Here is a 27,876-nt window from a genome sequence, read left to right on the forward strand (position 1 = left end):
TGAGCACCGCCCCCTAGAGTCGGACACGACTGGACTTAATGTTACGGGAAACCTTTACCTTTACCTTTACCTATACAGTATAGTAGATAGCTAGATGAACTCATGGTCTCATTCAGTGCTGTATAGTCACTGTAAGGCAAAGATTTGAGATACAATGTTATTGTTTACCTGAAGCTGAAGACTAAAATCCATATATTTTTGATGATTTTTAGGTGAAAGTGATGGTGAGAATTTGCCCGTCACAAGGAACACACAACACATCAGAATCAATGTCGTTTCTGAAAGTAGATTCACGAAAAAAGCAGATCACACTTTATGACCCATCCACAAGTGGGTCTAATGCAAGTCACCGAAGAGGAGCTGTGGCTGTCCCAAAGATGTTTGCCTTTGATGCAGTATTCCCCCAGGATGCTTCCCAGGTATCAAAGCTGAGCATATAAAGCTCATAATTTGGGTTGCTGCCATGGCACTTTAATTCTGGCAAGAGAGTTCTTTCCTGCTTTTATAGTTTTTTTCCTTTGAATTAGTTGGTTTAATTACTGGGAAGGCATGCTAATTAATAGTCAGTTTGCAAGGTCTCATGCTGTTTTAATTTAGCCCAGATGTGAAATTAAGAAGCAATATCTGTAGAGATAATTCTGTTCAGTGATTATATTCCTACTATACTTTCTTGTGTAGTTTAAAGCAACATACACGTACAACTTGTGACTTGCTGTTGCACGGTTCATGATGGCGTATCCCTCTTTAGTCTTAGTTGTGGCATAACATTTATAGATTTGGGTTTATCTATACCATTATGAGAGATCTTCAAATGTTGAATGTAGAAGGATAGAATAAAATGGATAGTCTAGTTTTATATAGGTGGTCTTTCCAGGTATGTTGACTTCAGTTCTCATAGTCCCTAGCACTTAAAGAAGTGGGAAAACCTGGAATACTGCAATGATTTTCATACTGTTTTTGAGGAAACATAGGCATGACTCTTTGAGAAAATATGTTGTGGCAGACAGCCCTCCCTAAAAGATGGATGCCCATCATTGTTAATCTTTCTGGATGATATGTAGCTACAGAACAATGACCCATGTTTAAAATAGATTCTCAGCCTGTGATCTTATGCATGTGTATTGGAAGGATTGTACTGCATATACGTATAATGCAAGGAGGCCAGCAGGCCTAAACAGCACCCTTAGCACATGCCTTACAAGGTGCCCTGGAACCTTTCATTAAAAAGATGTGTAGGATGTTCATAATAGATAAGTTAGTGTCCCATTGCAAACAATGGGAAGACGGCAATAACCTATTCTTGAAAGTAGAGCTGAAAGCAGAGCTAACAGGGTATTTAACTAGTTTTGCTGTTTACTCTGTCAGCATAGACCAATGCATGGAAGTCAAAACAAAGAAAAAAGGGTATTAGGAAGATGTCTGATCTCCTTCATCCACTGTGGCATATCCACCCACCTCCCCTTGGTTCTTTTTCTTTTCTGGGTCTGAGAAAAAGCCCACTGTTCTCCATAATTCTTGCTGTTTCTTCTTCCTTTCTCATTCAGTTGGCATGAATAAAAAAAAGTACTAAAACAGTTACAAAGAACTCAACTATGCTTTATTTCATATATAACTGCCCAATATATCCTGAACTTGCTGTCTGGTATTCATCTACATGTCAATGGACGTTGCATTCCACCATCACCACCACCCAGTTCTGGAAATACATTGCTGTGTTCACACAATACACTTGACTAGGTCAGTTAGAGTTTTTTTTTTAATTTAGATAATTTATATGGCAGTCCATCTCACAGAATTGACTCTGGGCAGTGCACATGCACAGAGATTAAAAAACCCAACAATTAAAAACAATAAACCATGATGCCCAAGGTAAATGATACATTCCAGTCCTAAAACCCCATCCAAAACAGAGCTTGCCTAACCTAGCCTGGATGCCTGGAAACAATGAGCACTTCATGAAAGGCTAATACGGTTGGGGTCATCTGAATCTCCAGGGTGACGCTGTTCCACAAGGCAGGTGCTGCCACAGAGAAGGCACAACTCCTTGGTCCAACAAGATGGTACTGTTCAGTGGAAGGGACCCGGGGCATGCCCTCTCTGTTGGATCTGGTGGGGCAAACAGAAACAATGGGAGAAGGCTGCATTAATGTAATTTGTTAATGCAGCCTTGATTAAGCTTTTTGATGGCATGGCATATTACATGAAGCCAGGCTGCTTGATTAGAATATAGTTCAGTATATTGTAGAATCTCAGAAAATAAGTTAATTCAGTAATTTAATTAAGTGTGGTGTGTAAATATATCTTGACCTCTCATTTTAGCTGGTTAGATGTAATATTCCACTAGCATGTTATATTACTAAGATGGAGACATGGAGTCAGGTGTCAGTGGGTTTTATGACTCCCTTTCCTTTCTGTTGTAGCATGAATTTCCCCTGCATTTCCCAAGTAGCCTTGATTTTGGTTAAGACAGCTGCCTATGATTTTAATGTATGATAAAACTAAGAAATCTGCATTTTCTACTTGATCAAAATTTGAAATGTGGGCTTACAGTTGATCTGCACATTGTTTTTATGAGCAAAAATTGTTAGTATTAACCATGATTAAGGTCAGTTTATCCAAAGTGAGGATGTGAAGTTAGATTATGTGGAAACTTGGTTAGCCTTAAATTTACAGTATATTACAGATGTACCCTTAGCTATAATTATGGTTGTCAGGAGAAAAATGGCAATGAAACAGAGGTTTAGCTGAGGAACTGGGTGTTTTGTCTGAAGTGAACCAGACCAAATACATATGGTACAGCAGAAGGTTTACTGCTGTTCTGAATGGCTCCCTGGCCAGTAAAGGAAAACATAAAGCTGGCAGGAGATGACACATGCATCTGAAGCTCAAAAAACAGTAATAGAACAAGTGTGCATAATTTGGACTTCTATTTCCTGTGCTTCCATTACATTTGAAAAAAGGAAATGTGTTTTCTTCCCATTGGATAGCAATCCTTTTCTCTTCCCCAGCACACAGATGAGACCTAAAAGCATGACCTTTGTGTGTGGGTGTGTGTTCCAGTGGATGTGGTTATCATCATTAAGATTAAAACAAAGAAATTCCAAAAAATTTTATTTGGGGTGCTTGAGTTTACTCCCTTCCCCTAAGCCTAGATCTCAGGTAGCTTCTTGGCAGTGCATGGCCCACTGGTATTAAAAAAAAAAAAAGGATGATGAGACATTATTTACTCCTGTGTTTTGTTGGTTAATATTCCCTTTGTAACTGAGATCACAAAATTGATACTCCATGGCACCCTCTCTATTGGGATAGGAAATCATTTTGGGCTTATGTAATAGATTTTATTGGAAAGAAATGGGATATAGACACTAGAATAGTATAACTAATGCTGTGAAATGTGCAACTATATTGTGTTAAGAACCATTATTTTCATGTAAAAAGAACAATACAATGCATCCGAGTCCATGCTTTTTAACTGACTTCCAACTTCTCTGCTAGGCTGAGGTATGCTCTGGAACAGTAGCAGAAGTAATCCAGTCTGTCGTGAATGGTGCAGATGGTTGCATCTTTTGCTTTGGCCATGTCAAGCTTGGTGAGCTCCCAAATTCATTACAGTTAATTACTATGTCAACCTGGTAATTACATGCTGTCAGCTCTTGGAACAATAAACCTGGAGTATATGAATAGATTAGAATTTCTTTTTAATTAGCTGTGCAAACTTCTCCTGCTTTATTTCTACACTGGGACTTTAAGTTGTGCGTATTCTTTCTTTTTAGAAAAATCCATTAGAGAAAAGGTAAAATGTAGCTATGTGCATCTATTAGGTTCTCTAGGATCAGGCTTTTGCAGGGACAGATGTGACAAAATTCAAACGGAGCAAAAGACTTGCAGAAATTCATTGGCTTTACGTAAAAAGAAGTTACAAAGGATGGAAAAATTAATTGAGTACTGTAAATATCAAAGGATTAATAATGAAATATATAAAAGCTACCTTTTGCATCTGTTCTTTCCTATTGTTCGTTTGTTTTGTTAAGGTGTGTGACATTGGCTATAATCTGAGGGCATGTATGAACAGGGTGTTCTATTTTTGTAAGCCAGATGTTATCTGCTTATAGCCCATTTTTATCCCTTAGCTGGAAAATCACCATTGAGATTTGTGGATGCAGTATGAGTATTGGATTTTTCATATATGGAAAATCCAACTTCAGAATTGAATAAATATTTCCATTTGTTTTAAAATGCAATCCTAGGTTTTTTTTGGATGACTATATAAAGTAAACCAAACTAGGAGGGAAGTGCCCTTTTACTGGTAGAAAATTACTGTCCCAATGTGGGGAGGAATATCCATCATGAGGCCCCTGATACAAATCCAAAGCACTTGATTGGCAGAAGTCAAATGCCATTTAAATGATATGTTGCATTAATAGAAGTGTAATACTAGGATCAAGATAAGTCATTGCTCTTATTTATTCTACATCAGTTAGACCACACCTGGAATATTGTGCAGTTCTGCATGCCAGATTTTTAGGAAAGTCCCTGACAAACTGGTGTCCAGAGGTGAACAACTAATGCTAAGAGATGAGGAAAAATTAATGAGGAATGACTGGAGGTTTTGAATAGGTTTAGCCTGGAGAAGAGAAGACTGTGGAGAGATGTAATTAATTGTCTTCAAGTATCTGAAGGATTGCCACTGTAGAAGACAGTGTACAATTGTTCCGAGCTGATCCAGAAGACAGGATAAGAAACAATAGAAATAGATTTCAGTTGGACTTTTTTAACAGTGGAACAGTGTCTTGGAAGGTGGTGGACCCTGGAAGCTGAATGGCCATCAGTTGGTGATGCTGTACTAGTGGATTCCTGAACAGGGGATTGGATTAGATCTCCAAATGCTTTCCAGTCCTTACATTCTATGAATCTACTCCTAATTATTCTCACTGATTATAAGTCCCAAATGAAGGCTAGGGAGCCTTGGATTCTCCACAAGATCCCAGAATTAGGTCCTTTGCCTTCATCAGCCTAAGATGACAAATATTGCCAGTAACTAGGACATTTAAAAAAATGCAATAGAGCCCCCCAAAAGTATCTCCCACAAATACAAAACTCTTCTTGAAAGGCATGAGCTGGCAAGTTTTTGGAACTGGCTTATCTTCCACTACTTCCCTAATTTACACTGTAATTCCCCGTTTAGGATTGATCTCAGTTGATTGCATGATGAAAGATTAGCTGTTTGTGAGTGAAGAAGTAATTTACTTTTCCTTGAAATATCTACACAGGGATTGTGAATTTGTGAGTGATGGCATGTTTTGTGTTTCCATGAGCAGAATAGTTGATGAGGAGGGTGGCTGCATTAAGGACAGCCAGCCATGTGACCTCATGAACAGACTTATTGGGAAATGAGAGCAGATGAAGCAGCTTTTTTTTCTTCTCCACCATTTCTTTTCTTCTCTGAGGAAAGACAACATCCATTCTCTGCGTTGGGAAGATTGACAGTGGGGGGTGGGAGTAGTGGCTTCCTTCCTTTCACAAAGACCCCTGCGTCCTCCTTTCTTCTCCTTTCACCAGCAAGTCAGCTCTTCAGGCAGTTCATTTGTTTATTAATTACTCATAAATAATCCAGTTGTTGGTCTTGGTGCATGTGAATCCTCCTGAAACATAAAAAGAAGAACAGATTCTTGACAGAACAAGAAGAGATGAACTGGAGAGCAGGAGAATCCTCCTCCTTCCTTCTACCTAATTAGAAAACTCTGATAATTCCCATACTTCCTGTGTGAAAGGGCAAGTTGACACTGCAGCTAGAGTCATGTGCTTACTGGGCCAATTACCTTTCCATTTGCTCTCCATTCTAGGCAAATCCTACACAATGTTTGGAAAAGATAAATCCACACAGAGCCTTGGCATTGTACCATGTGCTATCTCATGGCTCTTCAAGTTAATCAATGAGCGCAAGGAAAAGACTGGGACTCGTTTCTCAATTCGAGTATCTGCTGTGGAGATCAGTGGCAAAGATGAAAACCTACAGGATTTGTTAGCTGAAGTAGCCACCGGCAGTCTTCAAGATGGACAGTCCCCAGGGGTCTACCTACGAGAGGATCCGATATGTGGAACACAGGTATAAAATCTCAGGGCAGGTTGGGAAGTCTGGCTTTTCCTTCTTTCTTGACATTTGTTTCTTTCCTGGAATGCTTTCATCTGTCAGCAATTCCAACCAGTTTTAAAATATATTTTTAATTGCTTTTTCATTTTTAATCTCCAGTCCCACAGTGTACATATTTGTTTCTCTTAGCACCCTTGAGGCTTCCCCTGTTCAGGAAGCAGGGATCATTCACTCCCTCTTAATTAGTTGTTTTCTTGTTTATATTCCAGCTTCAGAATCAAAGTGAATTGAGGGCCCCAACAGCAGAGAAAGCAGCTTTTTTCCTTGATGCAGCGCTGGCTGCCAGAAGTACTAGCAAACCAGAATGTGATGAAGAAGATCGGAGGAATTCACACATGTTTTTTACTCTTCATATATACCAATATCGCATGGAGAAGAGTGGCAAAGGAGGAAGTATGTTGACTTAGCTCAAAAACTCTTTGTTCTTGCATTGATTTTTGAAAAGAAGTACAATTGATTTTTATCAAAACCCAGAATCAACATTGAAGCTGATTGTATTATCCAAGAAAACTTTAAAACTTACTGCTTTTAGGAATATTTAGTTTGGAAACTTAATATGTAGTACCTTACTTTTTCTCCAAGAGATCAGGCCAACATGTGGGCTTCCCTTCCCAATTCTGTCTCCAAAAAATTATTGGGGTAGTTTAGGCTGAAAGCTAATGAATAGTCTAAATCTACTTAAGGAACTTCATGTCTGAGTGGGGAATTGAACTCAGGATATTTTTGGTCCTAGTGTTACCATTCTAACTACTGTGCCACATGAGAGGACAACTAGATAGAAAGCTATGTGAATTGGAATATGCATGTTCTCGTGTGTTGAAAAGCCCAACTGCTAACTCATTGGGAATTATAATGTAAGTGGAAATGTGTACCTCTTAAACGAGTGGAGAGATATTTCTGCATGAGATGTTTGCTAGATGTCGGTAGCTGTAGGTAGCTAACAGATAGTTATTTCTCCCTGAGCAGTACAATTTTTAGGAAATGTTAGCTGGTTTTATCAATGTCCCTTGCAAGGCTTCATATCCCCATGTCATCTGACGTTGGCTATTGCTTCTTGACTATAAGTCAAAATCTTAAAGCATTAAGTTCAGTGATCAAGTCTGCACAGTTAAAAATAACATTTGAATTCAAGATATTTATTTATTTATTTGTTTGTCAATTTTTTTATCACTGCTTATCTCCCCCCAAAGGAGGGGCTCTGGGAGGTTTACAATAAAAATAAAATTTAAAATTCAATAAATCTATAATAAATATAAAAGATATGCTTTACTAATGCTTTGTTCATTTCATTGGTCTGGTTTTAAAAATCCTATTCTAAACCATAAGATATATGTGTTCATTTGTTGTTTAAATAGAGACATACCCAGACATGCAAATACTATTTTGTTTGTATTTATTTTGTCCAAAAATTGTGATGGCCAGAACTAAGCGACTATTAGTTCTCAAATCTTTTTCAAAGGACTCTTAGTAATTTGTTCAATATTATTATTGGTTTATTGGATTTTGCCCATCATGCAGTCATTTAATAGTTAGGCAATACTGCTTATCTTCTGTTTCCATCAGAATTTTATTTCCTGAATTATAGTGTTTGATTATCCTAAACAGGCTTGAGTTAGTATATATCTGTATTCCTATGGCTTTTCAGTGTCAGGTGGACGCAGTCGTTTACATCTCATTGACCTGGGAAGCTGTGAAAAAGTACTAAACAAAAGTCGAGATGGAGGAAGTCCCCTCTGCCTCTCTTTGCCTGCATTAGGCAGTGTCGTTCTGGCCTTAATTAATGGTGCCAAGCATGTGCCATACAAGTAAGTGAATTGTTCTGTGTATATCAGAGTCACGTCTTTCAGACAGCTTTTCTGAGCCTTAATATTTACCTTGTAGATATGTCATATACTGGCTGGAAGATGATGCATCTCAATGTTTGTTTTCTTTTCTCCTATGAGAAAATGTACACGTAACTGTTTCCTTCGGTTATTTGACTAGAAAAATGACTATTTGGAGAAAGTCTTTCAGAAGGCTAATGAGCAGAGTTCTCCATTCTCTTTAATGTGATGGTAATAGTCTAAAATAAAGCCCAAGGTGATTTGGTTTTGTAGAATTAGGATTAGATCGTTCCTTCCTTTTCTGAAAGATCACATTTCATTTGAACCTGAGGTTTTTTACTCGTTAGCATGTGATCAATTAGAAATAGAATGCTTGGAATAATAATGGCAAGAAGTGTAAATATTTCAGACCACTGTTTATACCTCTGCATGCTTCACAGGGATAATAAACTGACAATGCTGCTAAGAGAATCGCTTGGGAACATCAACTGCAGAACAACCATGCTAGCCCATATATCAGATTCCCCAGGAAGTTATGCAGAAAGTCTCATGACAATTCAGCTTGCCTCTCGTATCCACAGGATGAGGAAGAAGAAATCCAAGGTCGGTGTGCACAGGCGAATACACTTTTCTTTTAATTTGGAAAGAATTTACTTAACTTTCACCCATCATCCCAGTGGAGATTGTAGTACTCCTTGACCGTTAGTTTGCCTTGCTAGCTTTTGACCTGAAGAATGATCAGAGATAGTATTTGGCAGAAGCATTACCAAAATCATTATCATAAAAGTTCATCAATCATCTTCATTATTTGCTACGATGCAGCTCAAATTGTTATTTTAAAGTATAAATTGGGGAACTACTTTGGACTATTTCATTAGATACATCAGTAAGTTCACTGCTTGGAAGGTGGGAACAGAGGGGCAAATCAGATAATTAGGAGATAATGGTGGCTTAGTTCTGAGCTAGTCACCATTCTTTTATTGGAGATTCCAGCTGCTGTGTGATGATGGACGTGCACAATCATACTAAAAGAAGCAACTGCCAGAACAACACTGCTGCAGTAGCCTGGGGAAGAATATTATGATAATGATTATTTGCATTCTACCTCTTTACCTAGAAAGGCACTTTTACCTGCCGCTCCCCTGATTTCAAACATCTTATGTGAGAATGTTTTGCTCTATCCAAGTTCTTTTATCCAGGCCAGATACAATAAAACCCTTCACAACAAACATTCAGATAGGGATAACAGCATGAAGGAAGTAATGTCTGAACTGGCCTGACTTTCTTTACAGATGCCACTTCTGGACAGTGATGTGCATGGCAAGTAAAAGCTAGTGATTGTCCTGTCCTGACCTAACTACATAATTTATTTCAGACCCTTATTTAGTATTTGGAATACAGGCCAATTCAAGTCTTGAATATCCCCTCCCTTCCAGTTTGACTCACTGCTAAGGATCATTTCCAATGACCCCTTTAGTACACAGTGACTAAAGTATTTCCCTTTATCATCTGTCTCTAAATTTTTTCTATGAGAGTGAACACATTGTTCTGAAATTGGCTTAAGGTACTTATTAATATTCTAAGTTTATATAGTCTCTAAGATCCAATATTAATGGTTTAATTGACATCATACAGGTAGTCCTTGCTTACAGACCACTCATTCAGCAACCGTTCGAAGTTACAATGGTACTGAAAAAGGAGACTTGTGACCATTCCTCAAAGTTGCAGCTGTCACAGTGTCCCTACAGTCACCTGATTGTGACTTGGTCACTGGTGCACATTTATGATGGTTGCAGCATCCTGTGGTCACATGATCACCATTTGTGACCTTCAGAGCTGCCTTCCGACAAGCAAAGTCAGTGGGGAAGCTGGCAGGAAGTTGTAAGTTGCAGTCATGTGACATTGTGCGTAATGACCTGAGCTGATTGCCTAACACTAACAACGGCAGCCGGAACAGATGTCGTAAGTTAGGTGCGGTCACATGACGTTTCACTTTACGGCTGCATTGCTTAGCGATGGAGTTGCTGGTCCCAATTGCAGCCAGAGGACTACTGGTAGTGTGAGCCTATTCATATTCTCTCATTGCTGGATTGGATTGCACATCAGCCAGATGTGGTTAGCGTTGTATGTCAACTTTGATCAAGTCATACTGTAAAATGTATGACTTCAATCAAGTCATATTGTAAAATGTGGTCTGAAACCAAGATTCTGTGAATATTAAAGTAATCAGGTTGGTCAAATATATATATGCTTCATGAAAACGTATTGCCTAATGCAAAATGATTGTGTGCTTGACCATTCACTCAGTGTTCCTTCATGGTGATCGTGCCACTTAATTGCCGACATCATTCTTTTCTGCCTTTTGAAAACGGGAAGGTATCACTTCATATGTCACCACCATTTCTCTGCAGTGTGCATCTGTAGTGGGAAGCTAAAAAGTTGATTGTACCATAATTTTGTCCCCGAGTCAGTAGTCAACCTAATTATAAATTAATCATCTAAAAATGTATCATAAGTATTTTTTATTGGAACTGTTTCTAATAGATACCAAAAACTATTTTGTAGGACATCAAATAGAAAAAGTGACTCATAATTTGTCCTTATGTGAATACATTTAAAGTTAAAAGTCCTTTTCTGTTATTTAATTTTTACATTCAACAGTATGCATCTAGCTCATCTGGAGGAGAAAGTTCGTGTGAAGAAGGCCACATTCGAAGACCTCCTCATCTAAGGCCATTTCATCCAAGGACTATAGCTCTTGATCCTGACATTCCTGTGTTGACTCTTTCCAGTGAGCATGATTATTCCTCCAGTAGTGAGCAGTCCTGTGACACTGTTATCTATGTCGGTTCCAATGGTACTGCTTTGTCAGACAGGGAGCTGACAGATAATGAAGGCCCTCCAGAATTTGTTCCCATAATCCCTTCCTTGAACAAAAAAAGAAGCAAGGACAACTGTGGTCTTCCAAAAAGCTCTGACAAAGATCACTTTAAGTGCAACACCTTCGCAGAATTGCAGGAGAGGCTGGAGTGTATCGATGGAAGTGAGGAACCTGTCAAGTTTTCTGGCGGGGAGATCGTTGCTGCGACTTCTACTAGCACAATGCCCATATCCACAGAAAACGGGCAGTCTAAATCCAAACCATCTTCTCCTCTTGGAGGGTTTAAAAAACCGTTTTCACAAGAAATGGGAGCTCCAAAAAAGGGACATAACACTTATTTCCAGCGTAACAGCAGTTGCCCTGAAAAGAAGGTATCTCCTTTAAAAACAGAACATGCCAAATTCCAGTCAAAGCCTGAAAGCAAGAGAGTAGATTTCAGTGAGGATAATGAAGCAGCGGCTGATTCCTGCCAATTACCAACAAGTAATTCTGTTAAGACTTATGAATCAAGTCAAGCTGATGCTGAAATGGTTGTGAAAGAAAAACCTTCATATACGAAGAGACCGTTGCCCAGCCCTGCCCCACCACCACCACAGCAGCAGGAATCTCTGGTGACAAGCAAACAAACATATCTAAAAGTGGATCACAACAATGCCATCAGGACTCCACCTGTGGGAATGAGTAAACAAGTGGCTAGTGAAACTGAACATAACACCACAACTAATAACACAGAGCACCAGGCAGATGGTATTGAAGTACATAGATTTCGATCATCTTTCCAAGGCTCATGCTTTGATAGGGATATACTGACAACAACAGTGACTTTGCAGCAGCCTGTGGAACTCAATGGTGAGGATGAACTTGTCTTTACAGTGGTTGAGGAGTTATCGATCAGTGGTATTATGGACAATGGAAGACCTGCTAGCATCATCAGCTTTAACAGTGACTGCTCTCTCCAGGCCCTTGCCTCTGGCTCTAGGCCAGTTAGTATCATCAGCAGTATAAATGATGAGTTTGATGCTTATACCTCTCAGGCAAGTACAACAGGTGTCAACATTGATATTGTTGTGCCCTTTTCTGAAGAACCTTTTACTAGTAGCAGCAGACGTTCCTCCATTAGCTCATGGCTAAGTGAAGTCAGTATCTGTACAATTGGAAGTGATGGAGCCCATTCCAGTGATGGTTTTCTTATGCAACCCTCTTATAGCTGTAACAAATCTGAGGAGCCTTTAACTTTGGGTTCTCCTAATATCTCTGTTCCCTTGAAAACTACCTTAAATGATAGTGGCTTTTGCTTTTCAGAACTGGAGAGTGAGAGCTTGAATTCAAGCAAAACAGCCTCAGGAGTCAACAGAAGCCCTCAAAACTATGACTTAACCAAAGTGTGTCAGATTGGAAGTACTCTTTGCATCACTGATCAGACCCCAAAAGTTAAACTTTCTAATTCTCAAAACACACCAGTGATTGAAACTATACACTCCAGTCTTCCCCGAAGAACAAAAGCTACCTCATCTCTGACTCATAATAATACTCTCAGTGACAAAGAACTGCAAAAGCCACATGTGATGTTTGAAGATCCATGGTTGGTTCGCACAGAAGATCATCTGGAAGCCAATAGTACAGATTTGTTACCTTCAAATTCTCAGGCATTTAGTACTCAGAAGCAGTCACCAAGATCCGTCCAACAATTTGGTAACACAGCTAAACCTTTAAAATCCCAGACAATGCTTGCATGTTCACAAAGGGTGGTAGATGGTTGTGAAATGAGCTGCAAGTCTTCTAGTGGAGTGGCTAAAAAATCTGAAGCTTTCCCTAAAATCCCACAACTTAAAAGAGGAGCCACCACTCTGGGAGTAGTTCCTGTGACGCATAGCAGTGGTGCTTTTACAGAATGTATGCACAGGGGAAATTCTGAAGCTGCTTTTGCCATTGGGAGCCTGAAGAAGAAGAATACACAGCAAAAGATAAGTATGTTACCCAGGCCAAATGGCACAGTACCTCCAACACCTCCTGTGCGTAAATCCAGCCTTGAGCAAAAAAATGGAGGGGCCAAAGCTGTAGGATTAGAAGCTAATAGGGCTGCTGCAGCAAAACATGAGGATGAGATGGATTCACGACTGAGAACTGGGTTATGTACTGCTGAAAGTGCCAGTAGCAAATGCAGCCTCAGAGGAGATCACTCCCTGCCAAAAGCAACTTCAAGTTTAAAGGCCAAGGTATCAAAAAGTGAAGCTGTCCATCGCTATGGGAGCCACGCGTCCCTTGAAAGATGTGATAGCTTGATATCTGTTGGAGCAAAAAACAGTCTGAATAAGGAAAATGGTGGTGGCAGCCTTAGCAATGGCAGGAATGGCCGGCTAGTCCCAAGACTGGGAGTTCCTCCTGATGCTTCTGGCCTGACCTCTCCTCCATCATGCGCCATGTCTGTACCTTGCAAAAGTAGTCAGATAAAAAGTGCTACCAGCCAGAAAACTGTGGTTAGTGGGAATAAGAGTCGTAGCCTTTCGGCCAGTGGGTCCAAGTCTTTGAGCTCCTCTGTGAAGTCATTAGCTCCTTCTGCTGGGAAGAACTCTAGCATTCCTTTGAGTGGGAAAGCAACTCCAAGGTCCATGCAAGGCACAAACAACAAACCTGGTCGAGGAACAATTATGGGAACCAAGCAGGCCATTAGGGCAGCCAACAGTCGTGTTAACGAGCTAGCATCAGGGAGCTCAGTCAAGATGAGCCATTTCCGGGGTTCAACAGACTCTGATAGTGGCAATGACAGTGGAATTAATCTAAGTGATGAGAAGTCACAGATCCTGGTGCTGCCATCTCCATACAGTAAGATAACTGCACCAAGAAGACCTCAGCGCCATAGCAGTGGACATGGGAGTGACAACAGTAGTGTCTTGAGTGGGGAACTACCACCTGCAATGGGTAGGACAGCTCTTTTTTATCACAGTGGTGGCAGCAGTGGCTATGAAAGCATGATCCGTGACAGCGAAGCCACTGGCAGTGCTTCCTCAGCACATGATTCTATGAGCGAAAGTGGGATGTCTTCACCAAGTCGCATGAGAAGTTTGAAATCCCCAAAGAAAAGATCAGCAGGTAAAACACAACAGCTACAAAAACCTGGTATAAGAATTTCTATTGATTTGTGTCTGTAGCAGGTCTGTCAAAGCCTTAGGCCTACCTATAGCAAACAAGGTATCTGAGAAAATGCCATCGGAGTAGTCCTTGAAACTGAAGGCATGTTAAGTTCTGACATTTTTTAATTTGTAAGTAGCACCTGAGCTTTAGCCTAAGAGGCAAATGATCAATCTGCATAGCTTAATGAAAGAGGCACATTTTCAATACTATGTTTTTGGTTAATAAATTCTGTCACTGAAATCCCAAAATACATGCTAACTAGTAATGGCTATTTGGGACCAGTGGTTTTATTATAGGACAGGTGTGACTGCTGCTCCATGGGGATGTAGCATATTTTACTCTTTCATTCAAATTATGTGGGAGAGATTGAAATTTTCAAGAACAGCTTATGCTTCCCTCAAGAAGAGGTAAAAAGAATCCAGTTTGTGAGCCCTTCCCATTTAGTTCTTTAGTCTAACATTTTTAGGGAAGCATCCTTGAAAGAAGAGCAGATAGTTACCTTAAGATATATTTGGTCCACTGACAGGAAGCTCTGGCGTGGGCTGGTCCATGAAGTCACGAAGAGTCGGAAGCAACTAAACGAATAAACAAAACAAAAAAAATATTTGGTCCACTGTTATAACAGCCCTCATCTTGTCCATAAATACTTTTATTATTTGATGGTAGATCCCTTTGCATCTGAGTAGCTGCAAATGAACAGGGTCTGAAGTAGGATGGGCAGGTGGATGTATGTAAGAGGAGAGAACGCTTGAGCAGTGATGGGTGCAAATAATGGTATGTTGATGTATGGATGTGTGGAAATAAAGAAGACTATGAATTGATGTATTGAATATGGCATGGATGGCTTTGATTCTAATCCATATTTAGCTTGGCTGAGCCAACTGCCATCATGAGCTACCAGATTATCATCAGAGAGAATGCAACCCTCAGAGTGTGAAAAGGGTCCCACCTCAGTTTTGAAAAGATACGTTTATTTGAAAGTGGCAGTGTATAATTCTAGTAGATACTCATACAAATCTTTGATTGGTGGGTCCCCATGTGAAAATTATAAGTATGTAAAGGAATTTGGAAAAAAAGTGCACTAAAATATGTGATTAATGGAATTAATAAGCTACAAACCCAAGGCTTTCATTAGCTTTACAGCACGTTTAGATGATCAACTGAAATTAGAAATAGATTGGAAATTCACTAGCATAATCACTTCCAGAACAGCTTCTTTTCACAGAAGAGTTTACTACCATGCTCTCCAACTTTTGAAAAATGTATTTCTCTGGTTTGATGATGCATGTGCCACATTTGAGAACAAAACACTTGAGAAAAGAAAGTGAGAGGAGGAAGGAAGAGTGAAACAACTGACAGTAGTAGCTACTGTAGCAGTTGGAATGGGAATAGTTTAGGAAAAATAGGAGCCCAGAGTAACTGGTCACTCAACAGAGTCCATAGAGTGGCTCAGCTTCCCTTCTTCCTTAGGCAAGGCATAGGTAAGAATGGACCTCCCAGGGGTTTTCTTCAGCAGCTAGACCTTTTAGAATTTTCCCAACCTACTTTCCTCTTGGCTTAGCACTGCTTAGAGGTTGCCATCAAGACAAAAGATATGGTGTCCATTGGTTGTCCATTAGCCAATGTGATATCTCAATATTTTTCCCTAAAAGATGTTGCATTAGATCCTGGGAGAAATAAACAGAATCTGGACTACCAAAGGAAGAGCCCTGTGTATGTTGTTAAGCTATTGTCACAAACATCAGAGGAAAAGCTTTGCTTTCTAAATAAGTCTGATATCTACCATCCCTGGAGAATGTTAGGATATTTATTTTTTAATTTATTTATATTTCAAATTTCTATCACCACCCATCTCTCCCGAAAAGGGGACTCTGGGCAGTTTACAATCAGAATTAAAACACATAAATTACAATATAAATAACTCTATAAAAATAAAATAAATATAAAATATAAAATCCAGCAGCGCAGATCTTGTTAGTTGGGGAGAGATCTATAATAGCCACCCCCAAGATGAACTGGTGCCCCTCCCACCCCAAGTGAGGCAGCAGAACCAGGTTTTTAGGTTCTTCCAGAAGTCCTGGAATGAATGGGCCTGTCTCACCTCCATATTAATATTAATATTCCATATTAGAATATGTTGTCATCACTACTTTCCTCTTGGTGATATAGTTCCAATTTAAAAGCCATAGATGATATTTGGGTACCATTTATCACAGGTCTAGAATGTACATATACAAATGATCATGTGGTATTTCCTAGTCCTGGTAGCTAGTTTGCTTTATTGTGTGACCTATTGGTTTAAAGACCCAGTTTCAGCCTTTGCAGCTGTTCTCTTTTCATAGCACTCAGCTTCCTAAGTCTCTCGTGCAAATCAATATTAACAGCTGTGTAAAGTTGCCTACATATTGAGAAGGTATTATGGCTGATGGATTTGTATTTGGTTTTGCCCCGGGAAATGCTTTATAAGGCATTTCTTTTTAAAATGACAAACAGTTCTTTTCTCAATTGGAATAGCCCTCTGCTGATAAATTACAGCTTAGTTTTTGGAGTATTTAGTGCTTTGCCACTCCTAATGCAGTGGGATGTTCTAGATCTGGGTAGAAAGAAAACTAGCTGTATATTCCTGTTGGAAAGTACTGGTATGTCTGAATTCAGTTGGGCTTAACCCCAGGTAAATGAGTACAACTCTATATGCTGGAGAAGGTAACTTTTTTCTTTCATGTGAGGATAGCATAGTCTTAGGATAAGCCATTGAGTATTTGCCATGGTGGGAGGGACTGGAGCCAACCATGACCAGGTATATACTTCCCCCTGTCTTTTACATCCTTCCTTTCTCTTGTTTCCAATCACTCCTTATTTCTTTTCTCCATTTCCTTCTGCCCTGTCTGATGGGCTGCTTTGCAAGGGACCAAAACTTGAAGTCCTTGAAGTCAGGTCAGAGGTTCAGGTTTACCACCCCTACTATTATTACAGGTAATCCTCAGTTAATGACCATAATTGGGACTGGGAACTCCATCACTAAGCGATGCAGTCGTAAAGCAAAAAATCGCATCACAACAGCAGTTCTGGTTGTGGTTGTTCGGTTAATTGTACCCAGTCATTAAGCACGATGTCATGTGATTGCCAGCAGTGAAGGTCACAAATGGCGATCACGTGACTGTGGGACAATACAACCGTCGTAACTGCATGCCAAGTGCTCAAATTGTGATCACATGACCATGAGGATTCTGCAATTGCTGCAACTTCGAGGACTGCTTGTAAGTCTCCACGTTCAGAACCATAACTTTGAACGGTCACTGAACAAATGGTCGCTAAGTGAGGACTACCTGTACCTACAAAAATAAAGATATAGTGTTGTAAAGTCTCAAGGTTGTGTTCATGTAATGAACATGACTGAATCCACCCATTTTCTCAATTTGCCCAAGAAGCTTAGCTTGTTGTTCAGATTAGTTTAGTTTAAGCTGGTTATTCCCAAGGAAGTGGACAGTGTCCTCAGGGCTATAATTTCTGCCAGCTGTATTCTGGACCCATGCCCCTCTGGATTGGTTAAGGCATCTTGGAGGTGGCATGCAGTTGGGTCAAAATGGCGAACAAGGGGGACTTACAACCCGTCCTCAGAATTCCAGCCATCGCAGCATCCCCGTGGTCACATGATTGCGATTTCCTATATTCCTACATTCTCTGCCAGCTTCCCACAAGCAAACTCAATGGGGAAGCTAGTAGGATGTTGGAAGTCACGGTCATGTGAGGTCCTCGCTTAACAACCTGATAACTGGGACTGCTGTTATCACGTAAGTTAGCACGGTCATGTGATTTTTCACTTTATGACTGATTTTTCACTTTACAATCGCATCGCTTAGCTTAATGTGATATCATAATGTTGCAAATTCCCCGTATCCCATTCAGTTACTTTGACTGCCAATCATCTTGATATGGAAACTCACAAAACTTTGTAAGTGACAGTGTCACAAAATTAAGGAGGGAAAAAGAAAGGAGATTGGATCAACTGACCTGTTAAGAACCACTTGTAGGTATAAAAATCCAGTGTGATCTGTTTAGTCTCAGCTAGAATTATACTTCTTGATCACCCTGCCCTGTGACAGAATTTCCCGAGACACATGTCACTATTATTATTATTATAGCAAAATGTCTGTAGCTATATATATATATATATATAATTACTGTCCAGGTTAGAATGTTCATGGATTTTTTAGGGGACAAAGTTATGAGGTCATTTTTTTTTTTAACCTGAGGTTTCCAGCGCCGTCGGCTGATTCCAGCACCTCTTCCCGATTCCACATCTCTGGGGAGAAAACAGACTGTTGCTGGCCAGTGGGTTGATCTGCCCCCCTTGCCAGGGACTTTGAAAGAGCCATTTGAAATAAAAGTTTATGAGATTGATGATGTGGAACGATTACAGCGACATCGACAAGAAGAAACTGAGGTCAGGATGCATTTTACAACAATAGTGGACAATATAAATTTCACAATCTGTGAGGCAGGATTGTTGCACAAAATTTAGTACACAACAAATGGGGAGAACAATTTGTAATTAAATCAATATCATAAGCCATTTTTAAGTAGTTCATATGTTGGGGTGCCTTGCCCATTGAAAATAATTTGGTTCGCCATTAATTGTGTTTAATGTAGCTGATGGAGGGAGTGGAGAATATCAATTAATACGTTATGAGTAGGCTTTATAATAATTGCCTGCCTGATGAAACTTTATGGGCCTCCTTTCACTAAAGGGTCATTAACTCTTTATGTAAATGGCATAAAGTATCACAGTTAGAATTCTGTTAAATTCAAGATGCTGCAAGTTTAATTTATTTGTAATTGGCAAAACAATCCAGTTAATTCTGAGTAGGTAACAAAAATTACAATCATTAGTCTGGTACCTGTTTAAAATAACTGCTGCTGCTTTTATTTCATTTACAACAGCCTTTCCAGGATGTTGAGAAGGTAAGTCATGTATTTCTTATTTATGCCCATCAGAGCTAGATATTTTGCAGCAAACATAAAATTTCCAATTAGTTGTGTTGGGCACACAATTGGGAATAGTTTCAGTGGAGAGCCCTCAGGCCAATAGAGGGGATCCTAAGAGAGTTGTACATATAGGCAAGATGGGGGGTTGTAAAATAACTTCTCACCCAAATGCTACGTGTTTGCATTTTTATGTTAATTGCTAACTCCACAGTTAATCATAGATCTTTTATTATACATTGCTTCTGTTCTTTTAGTATCCATTATTGTAAATTGTATTTTGCTGCTTTTTAAAATTTTGATTATAGCTGAACTCTATTGGTGCCATTATTTTAGCTTTATATATATAATTTCTTTTTGTTGCCTTAAAAGCTTAAACATCAGACAAATAAATGGGAACAAAATCTTTTTTTTCTGTCTTCAACCTTTACTTTGCAAGCCCTTTACCTATCCAGTTTCAAACCATGTTTAAAATGAAGCCTGTTTAAAATGAAGTAAGACGCCTGTCCATGGGTTATGGAGGAAACCAGATGGGGAACGATTAAGCATCCCACCCACACATAGGGTTGGGTTTTTGAAGTTTTATTTTTTTAATGGAATTATATTTTCTCATTGCACAGGGGGAAAAATAATTTCTGTACATATGGTTGTAATTTAAGAGTATTGTAAAGGAGCACATTAACTCAGAATGGCAATAAGTGCCTTAAGTGCTTGTAGTAGTTGCCTTTATTAAATTAGCATCCATGAAAGTTCACTTTCAGCAAGGATAGGGTGGGAGAGAACTCGGCTAATGTTTAATATTGCATGTTTAGGCTGCATGTCAGAGTTGAAGCTGAATGATAAGGACTGTAGGCTTCTGAGAAGAAGGGAGAAGCAGGCAGATGGCCAGCAAAGAGTCACAGATGAGTAATTTTTGTCCCCCAAAGGGCTTGATATATTTTAATACGAAGCTGAAAATCCTAGAGAGACGCCACCAACGGATTAGGGAAATGAAAGCAAAGCATGAGCTCTTGAAAGATGAATTGGAAGAAACAAAATGCAGGTTGATGTTGGATCCAAGCAAGTGGAAAGGAGAGTGTAAGTATTTATTTAGTGGTAAAAGCTAAAGTGCCTTATTGACAGAAAATTATGAAGAATGAGGCAAGACACAGCATGAGTAAATATTTTAATGCAATGATTTGATGATTGTTGAAGAGGCATAGAGATAGATATTAACTGCCTGCATCTCTTTTCATAATTCATCTTTGGGCTTGTTCTGACCATGTTCTACTTCATTTCTCTTTTGTATGTACATGGTCAAAGACTGGTTCCAGATGTATGCACATACCTTGTCTGTACTAAATTTAAATAATGACAAGCATGAACAATGAATTGATTATAAAATGTTTGTTTCATCACATGCTTATTTCATCACATAAAAAGCTTGGCATTACTGGCATAAACGTGACGTATTTTGCCTTTCATGTCAGGATGGAGCTACCTACCCATGCTATGCCTCTGTCAGCCTTACTTGGTAGACCAGGCAGGGAACAGATGAGCTAATTCTACTTAATTGTAAGGTTACATTAACAGAATCTTGCAAGTCTGAAAGTACATATCTCCCCACATCCCCTTTACAGCCCAAGAAACTAGGGAGGGTCTCTTCTGAGCCTCTTGCCCTGTCCACATTCCTGCTATGGGCTAAGTTGCCTTTCATCTGATTGTTTCCTTGGCTGTATCTCATTGCCCTGTCTCCCAAGGGCATTCCCACATACCATTACATCCTCAGATGTGCTGGGCATTCCTGCCTTTATCAAATTTTGTACCCCCTGTCCTAGTTCCATGTTATTCACTTTTAAAATATGGAACTCTTTTAAAATATGGTGGCCGAGCAAGGTTAACAAAATTTTAATTAAAAAAATTAATTAATCCTAACCCTAATTAAATTAATTTTAATTAATTGTGTTGATTTTAATGTTATTTTAAAAATTAAAATTTTAAAAATTAAAAAAGGTTGAAAAACAGGTTAGCAAAAATATCAGCATTTGATACAGGGATAACATTTTTATTGGCAAGTCCATGTTTAGTGTAACATCAGTCCCTCTGATTATCTGCTCTATCACTTGACTAGTGAAATGAAATTGTTACCACTGCAGGCAAACCCATTATGGATAAACATCCCATCTCAATTTTATGCTGAAACTCAATCAAGATTATGGAAAAGGGTCATCAAATCACCCAAGAAGGTTAAGGGAATAAATTATTTATTTAAGAAACTCATCTACCAGAAGGAACTCTGGGCAGCGAACCAGAATCAAAACCACAATATAAAAAACATTTAAAACAACATGGAGGTTCCAATAAAACTTGCATCCATCAACCACACCATGCTGGCTCCCTCAATACCCCAGCTCCACTGCCTGGGGGAAAAGCCAGGTTTTCACTGCATTCCTGAAGGCCAAAAGGGTCAAGGCCATCAGTATCTTCTGGGAGAGGCTGTTCCATAAGACAGGCACCATGTCAGAGAAGACTTGTTTCTGGGGTTCCACTAGGTAACACTGTTTCACTGAGGGCGCTCAGAGCATGCCTATCCCACCAGATATAGTGGGATGGGCAGAAACCACTAGGGACAGACAGTCCCACAAATAATCTGGTCCTATGTGAGGTAGGGCTTTAAAGTTGATAACCAGCACTTTGCATTGGACCCAGAAGCCTATTGGGAGCCAGTGCAGCTCACACAGCAGTAGTGTTATGTGAACATAATGTGATGTGCCCACTACTGCTCATGGCACTGCATTCTGGACCAGCTGAAGCTTCTGAATGTTGTTCAAGGACAACCCCATTTGCAGCATGTTGCAATAGTCCAACTGAGAGGTGACAAAGGCTTGAGTGACTGTGAGCAGTGCTTCCTGATCAAGGAAAGGGCATAACTGGCGCTTATGATATATTTGTGCAACGGCTCTCCTAGCCACAGCTTCTACCTGCTTTTTGAGAAGGAGTTGTGAGTCCAGGAGAACCCCCCGATTGTGCACCAACTTTGACTGAGGAAATGTAACCCCAGCCAGAGTTAAAGATGGCAAACTTCAGTCTTGTAAGTGTAGAACTGAGGTGGTTATTTCCCATCCCAATCTGTACAGCCCCCAGGCATTAAAAACAAAACAAACAAACAAAACCCACCTCCGCATCATCACTTGGACAGCTCAGATTGGAGATGTGCAACTGAGTAACATCAGCATACTGATGATACTTGATCCTGTGCTGACAAATGACCTCACTCAGCAGTTTCATGTAGATGTTAAATAGGAGCAGAGAGAGAGTTGAGCCTTGTGGCACCCTATAAAGCAGAGGCCTAGGGCTAGACCTCTCACCCCCTACCAACACTGTCTGGAACTGACCTTGGAGGAAGCAGGAGAACCACTGAAGAAACATGACACCCACTCCCAACCCCTTCAGCTGGCCCAGAAGGATACCATGATTGATGGTATCAAAAGCTTCTGAGAGATTAAGTAGGATCAGGATGGATCCACCACTCCCACCCTGAGCCTGCCAGAGGCCCTCCACAGACACAGTACTACATCCTGGCCTGAGTCCCGACTATAATGGGTCCAGATAATCTGCTTCCTCTATTGCCCTTTGAAGCTGTTCATCTACCACATTCTCAGCAACCTTTCCCCAAATGGGGAAGCTTGAGGACTTGACAAAAATTGTCCAGTACTGCCAGGTCCAATGATGAACTCCTGAGGAGGGGGCAGACCACCAACTCCTTCAAATCATGCAGAATTGCTCCCTCCTGTAAAGAATCATTTACCACTACCTGTACCCAGTACATGTCACCTCCCAGAAGGCATTGACTGACTAGGAGGGACATGGATCTAACACACAGATGACGGAACTCAACAACCCAAGCACCCTGTCCACTTCCTTGGGAGTAACCAGGTTGAACTCAGTCCAGATAACCAGGCAAGACTGGGCCCCAGTCATCTCCACAGGACCAGCACAGCCAGGATCTTAACTGTGAACAGATCCAAGCAACTTTATTTGAAAGATGCTTGACATAGCTGCCCGTCACTGGTTCTTCCAACCCCAAGTCATCTGAAACAGGGTCACTGGATGGCTCTCTGCAGATGCAATAAGGGTGGAGAAATCTGTGTTTCACCACCTTATCACCACAATGTAGACCTTAATACAGGCACTTACATGTGCTTGATTGGACTCACTCTTCATCTTCCTGTGGGGGCACTCTAGGTGTCTCTTGTGTTGCTCCTGGAGCTGCTCCAAAAACCAAGGGACCCTCTGGAATTTACATGCACAGAATCCGCATAGGTGCAATCTGATCCAAGACCACCATCGTCTCCTCATTCCAAGCAGTGACTAAGACCTTGGCTGAACTGTGCAACAGAGCTTCAGGAACAACTCCAAGTTCCTTTGGAATTTCACTGGGTCCCTTAAGTGCCTGGGGCAGACTGATCAAACAGGTCCCTCCTCCCTGAAAGTCTCTCTTCCCTGCAGCCTCCTTTCTTGGAAATTCTTAATGCATCATGCTGGTTTAAGACCAGTATATCATTTCATCTGCCAGCCAGTGCCACATTTATTGGGGGAACAGTATTAAATTATTATTTCTAGATACTTGTTTGACTATTAAATGCCTTCTCTTTGTCTTCTTATGCTACTAGTTGAGGTTGATCCTGATCTTGATAAGGAATCGCAAGATTATCTGGAGGCATTAGAACAAGTGACTGATGAACTAGAGCAATGTGTGAATCTGTGCAAGTCGCATGTCATGATAGTCACCTGCTTTGATATTGGAGTAATCAACGACATCCAGGATGGAGCACAAGAAGTGGAAGTTTGAAAACATTTGCAAAGGGATTTGAGGAGGTAGAACCAAACTTTCAAAAGAGGGAAGAAAAACATGTGTATTGGAAAGTGAAGGTGGAAGCGTGAAATTTTTTTGCAACAAAGAATGTTGTGGAAGTCAGAACTGTCAAGGAATCAGAATGTTCTAAACCTGTATGGTGCCTCAACAACCTATGAATTGTACAAAGCTTATCATGATTTCTAAAAGAGGAAAGCAGAAAAGAATATTCTGAGAACTAATTCTGTTTGAAAAGCAAAGTGCCTTTACCATTCATTTGTGACTTGTTTTCTTAATTTTTTATTTGTTGCTAGAATTGAAACCAGCAAATCAAAACAAATCATAAAATGTATTCCTATAATATTTTCTACTGTATAGTGTAATTTATGACTATATGTAAAAACAAAACAAATTGTAGCAAAAGCAATAATTATGTTTTAATACCTGAATTTGCCTCCTTGTTTCATGGAAAAGCTGGTTTATGTAGCAGAACAACAGCAAAAAAATTATATTGTAATTGCTTTTTCATGGTTTAGGATTTGATATATTTTTATGAACATTATCTATTGGAAAGGTATATAATGACATTTTGGAGTACTTGCTTTGTATTCAGTTTTTATACTCTTACTTTTTCAGATCATGATGAACATGCTTTTTCCATGTTTTTTCTATACAAATATTAGGGCTGAAATGTTTGATAGATTGATCTGTTACATTAGTCAATTAAAACAGTGTAAGTTTGATTAAAAAGGTGCCTCCTGATTAACTGAGCAGCAGATTTTTAAAATGTTGTTTAAACTTATTTTTAATACAAGGAAAAGCCGAGGATGGCAGGTGGCATACTATAGCATTCCCTGTTCTCTCTGCTGCTTACACAGAAATGCCTGTTCCCAGGTGGTGCTTACTGCAACATACATGTATGTGTGTTTTTAAAAGAAAAGATACATTATTTTTTCCTCTTCAGAACTTTGGTTTTATTTATATGCATTTAAATGTATTTACCAATTAATCGATTAGTAAAAGGCCAAAACTAAAACAATTGATTGGCCAAGATTTCTTTAATCAGACAGCAGTTCTAATAAATAGGTTAACCAGTTAAGTACTTCCATGGGCAACATTCCTAAACTACAAACTCCAGAGTGGCCTGAGATTACTTGTTGATAGGTCTGCCGTAAGAGATAGGCAGTGAAGGCCTTGGTAATGAAGGTCAGCCTATATGTTATTGCACAGACATGACTGCATAAAACGCCCAGTGGCTTCCACTTCTAGTCAAATCCAATTTGGGAGGGAATAATTTTCAACAATGACATAGAAAATGCATAACTCCTTCCCCACCACTTTACTCCATTATTGTAGAGCTGCTAGAAGGAGTGTTTTGGCAGCAAATTGTCAAGTGGGATATGGGTCAAGCACCACATTCTGGCATTTGCTTCTGAAAATTGCTTCAAACCTCTTTGACTAGATGAAAGAGCTATGAGGGCTTTTATACATAAGTGCATGTGTAATATGTAGTTTTGCCCTAACTCTGATAATTGACTGCATTCATTACTAACCCCCTTTCCTAGAATTCCTTAATTCAGGGGTTGGCATCATGGACTCTCTTACCCCAATATATCCATCTTGTTTTTTTCCCATTGGAAAAGCTCCTCCACCCTAATTTCCATCCCGCTGAACATATCTGGGGTGCCTGGTCATTGTTCAACCTAGGGCCAGTGTTGAATTGGGGAGGGATGGTGGGGTATAAAGTTGACAGCCCCTGCCTTAATCTAACTTGATGAAGTCTGTTAACTACACTGTGGCTTTTCTCTCTCTCTTCTGAGTGCAGGAAAAAAGAGTTGGTTCCAGACTTAGTCACAGGAGCAGACTCACTGAAATGCATTCATTTCCTTTGACTTCAGTGGGTCTATTTGTCATATGACCAGTCTGGATCCAATCCTGTGTTTACAGCCAAAATCGCACAGAAGTGGGGTAAAATGTTTTCTTGGGGGAGGGGGGTAATTATTAAGTTAGGTCCATATTTTTGTATAGTTTTAACAATAAATATAGCATTTGCATTTTATGAACTTTGAAAGACAAATATATCTTTTTACAGTTTTTCTAAGGAAGGCAAACTCTCAGGATTGTTTCTAGACATGCTGCATGAATTTTGTGCTCTTTCTCCCTTTCTTTCTATTCTTTTTTAAGAAAACCACTTTCAAGTGGAGACTGTTGATAAACTGTTGCCAAACAAAATAACTTTTGGAAAAGTTTGATAGTGTATGTAATGACTGCATTTCATAAGGAACCATATTTTCTATCATCTTACTATGTACGGGGTTGTGTTTCCCCTCCAGATCCTTTGTATAAATGTATACAATAATGGCTTGCTTCAGCTTTTCCATGTGAATAAAAAGATTTGTCTATTGTTAATGTTTTTCCTGATTTTAATAATTGGGTACCCTTTTCTTCTCTAGCAATAGGGAATGGGACATTTATACTTGTCCTTCTTAAAAGAATCAGTGTAAAGTGCAATGCACATTAATTAAAATACATACATACTACCCAGAAATCTCTGTTTGTGATATAAAGTAATAAGTATATACTTTCGTTACTAGAAAAGTCTGAACTTAACCGATTCGTCTCAACTATTCAATTCAAAAGTTATTGGGGATTTTTGAACTCACAAGACTCAAAGATAAGAATGGAAACTGGTGGTGGTGGTTGAGGATGTCATTTTTCTCAGAGGTAATCTGTCAGACAAAATCTGATTAGATCAAACTTCAGCTCAAAGCAATCAAACCAGTTTTTGTTGCATGGTTTTAGGATTCCTCCCTTATTATATACCAAAGAGTTATCCTCTGGTAGCAGGAGGTCTGAGGCTGTGGTGGGTGTGGACACGATGGACAATGAATGGGGTTGTGTCATATACATGAACAGGGCCAAGGCTTTCTGGGGCTTGGAGAGGATTTATTGTTGCTTCACAGTGTGACAATCGTTCTTAACACTTTTGGGGAAGAGAGCTGAAAGGGTTTAGTTGCCACATGAGGCCCTGGGGCTACAGGTTGCCCATTCTTGATACAGGCAAATGTGTAAGTAAGATTGTAGATGCTTAAGCTGTAACTTCATATTTTATAGGAACCCAACATGTGTATGGGAGAGCGAGTGGGAGGAAAAGTTGGAGCATGGAATGTGGACCACAGCTCCATTTTCCAGTAATAATGGCAGACAGATTTCTATAACAATGGCAGAATGACACAAACTAGTGGGCTCCAGAGTTGTGCAGTTTTTCTACCCTGTTTTAAGACAAAGCAAGTGTTTGCAGTGTTCAACCGCTTAGTAGTGGTTGTATCAAGGTGGGAGTAATTGCCTCTGCAAAAACAAGGGTGCCACAGATGGAATAACAAGTCAAGACAAGCTAGAAACAAAAGGTACCCAGAATATTTTTTTAGTTTAATGATTGGGGAAGCTATGCAAAACAGCCCAGAGGCACAGGCACTCCACTCTTGGTGGAGCCTTATCCCCATTTCTCCATTCACATTAATTACATTGCGATCTAGAGACTAACAGTAGAGCCTGGGATGCAAAACCACAATCAGCACAGACACGCTATCAGAAGCCAAGTGAAGTAGTGGCATCAAAACTGAGAAACCATAACTTAATTTTAACTTTTAATAGGTAACGATCTCTTTAATACAGTATTTTATTTTTATTATTCACTTCCTATGGTTTAATTATGTACATCTATCCAGAAGCATTTGCTGTTTTGTCTAAATAAAATAAATACAAGACTATAAAGAGTAAAGAAGAGAAAGAGGGTTCACCGGGCTCCTGGAAATTGGTCTCGTACTCTGACATACCAAAACCTGGATCCGGATCCCCTTTCCTGGTATTCACTATATTATGGATTCTTTTTCAAATACTAATTTGTATTTGTTTACATAAGAAATACAGAACTATGGAGGGCTGGTCTTTGGTTGAAGTGTGGGAGACTGCATTCCAAAAAGTAAAAGGGATCGGGGCAAAGAAGCAATCAAAAGCAGGACTAAATTATATTTGATTTAAATGAAATTACCAACAATTAACCTTATTGCTC

The 27,876-nt window shown here is 39.6% G+C and overlaps 1 protein-coding gene across 1 annotated transcript in view; it reads left to right on the forward strand.

The window, feature by feature from the left end:
- Positions 1–26,171, forward strand: part of KIF26A (kinesin family member 26A) — a 184,726-nt gene extending 158,555 nt beyond the window's left edge. Inside the window, exons 6-16 of the mRNA XM_063290394.1 lie at positions 213–419; positions 3,496–3,589; positions 5,844–6,106; positions 6,361–6,544; positions 7,797–7,956; positions 8,415–8,577; positions 10,636–13,945; positions 18,241–18,431; positions 18,929–18,949; positions 19,897–20,047; positions 23,623–26,171. Coding sequence (XP_063146464.1) covers positions 213–419; positions 3,496–3,589; positions 5,844–6,106; positions 6,361–6,544; positions 7,797–7,956; positions 8,415–8,577; positions 10,636–13,945; positions 18,241–18,431; positions 18,929–18,949; positions 19,897–20,047; positions 23,623–23,801 — 4,923 coding nt within the window. The 3' untranslated portion in view covers positions 23,802–26,171. The remainder of the gene's footprint in view (positions 1–212; positions 420–3,495; positions 3,590–5,843; positions 6,107–6,360; positions 6,545–7,796; positions 7,957–8,414; positions 8,578–10,635; positions 13,946–18,240; positions 18,432–18,928; positions 18,950–19,896; positions 20,048–23,622) is intronic.
- Positions 26,172–27,876: the final 1,705 nt, after the last annotated feature.

This window comes from Candoia aspera, chromosome 1 (genome assembly GCF_035149785.1).
Source record: "Candoia aspera isolate rCanAsp1 chromosome 1, rCanAsp1.hap2, whole genome shotgun sequence".
In the NCBI taxonomy this organism is placed as follows: domain Eukaryota; kingdom Metazoa; phylum Chordata; class Lepidosauria; order Squamata; family Boidae; genus Candoia; species Candoia aspera.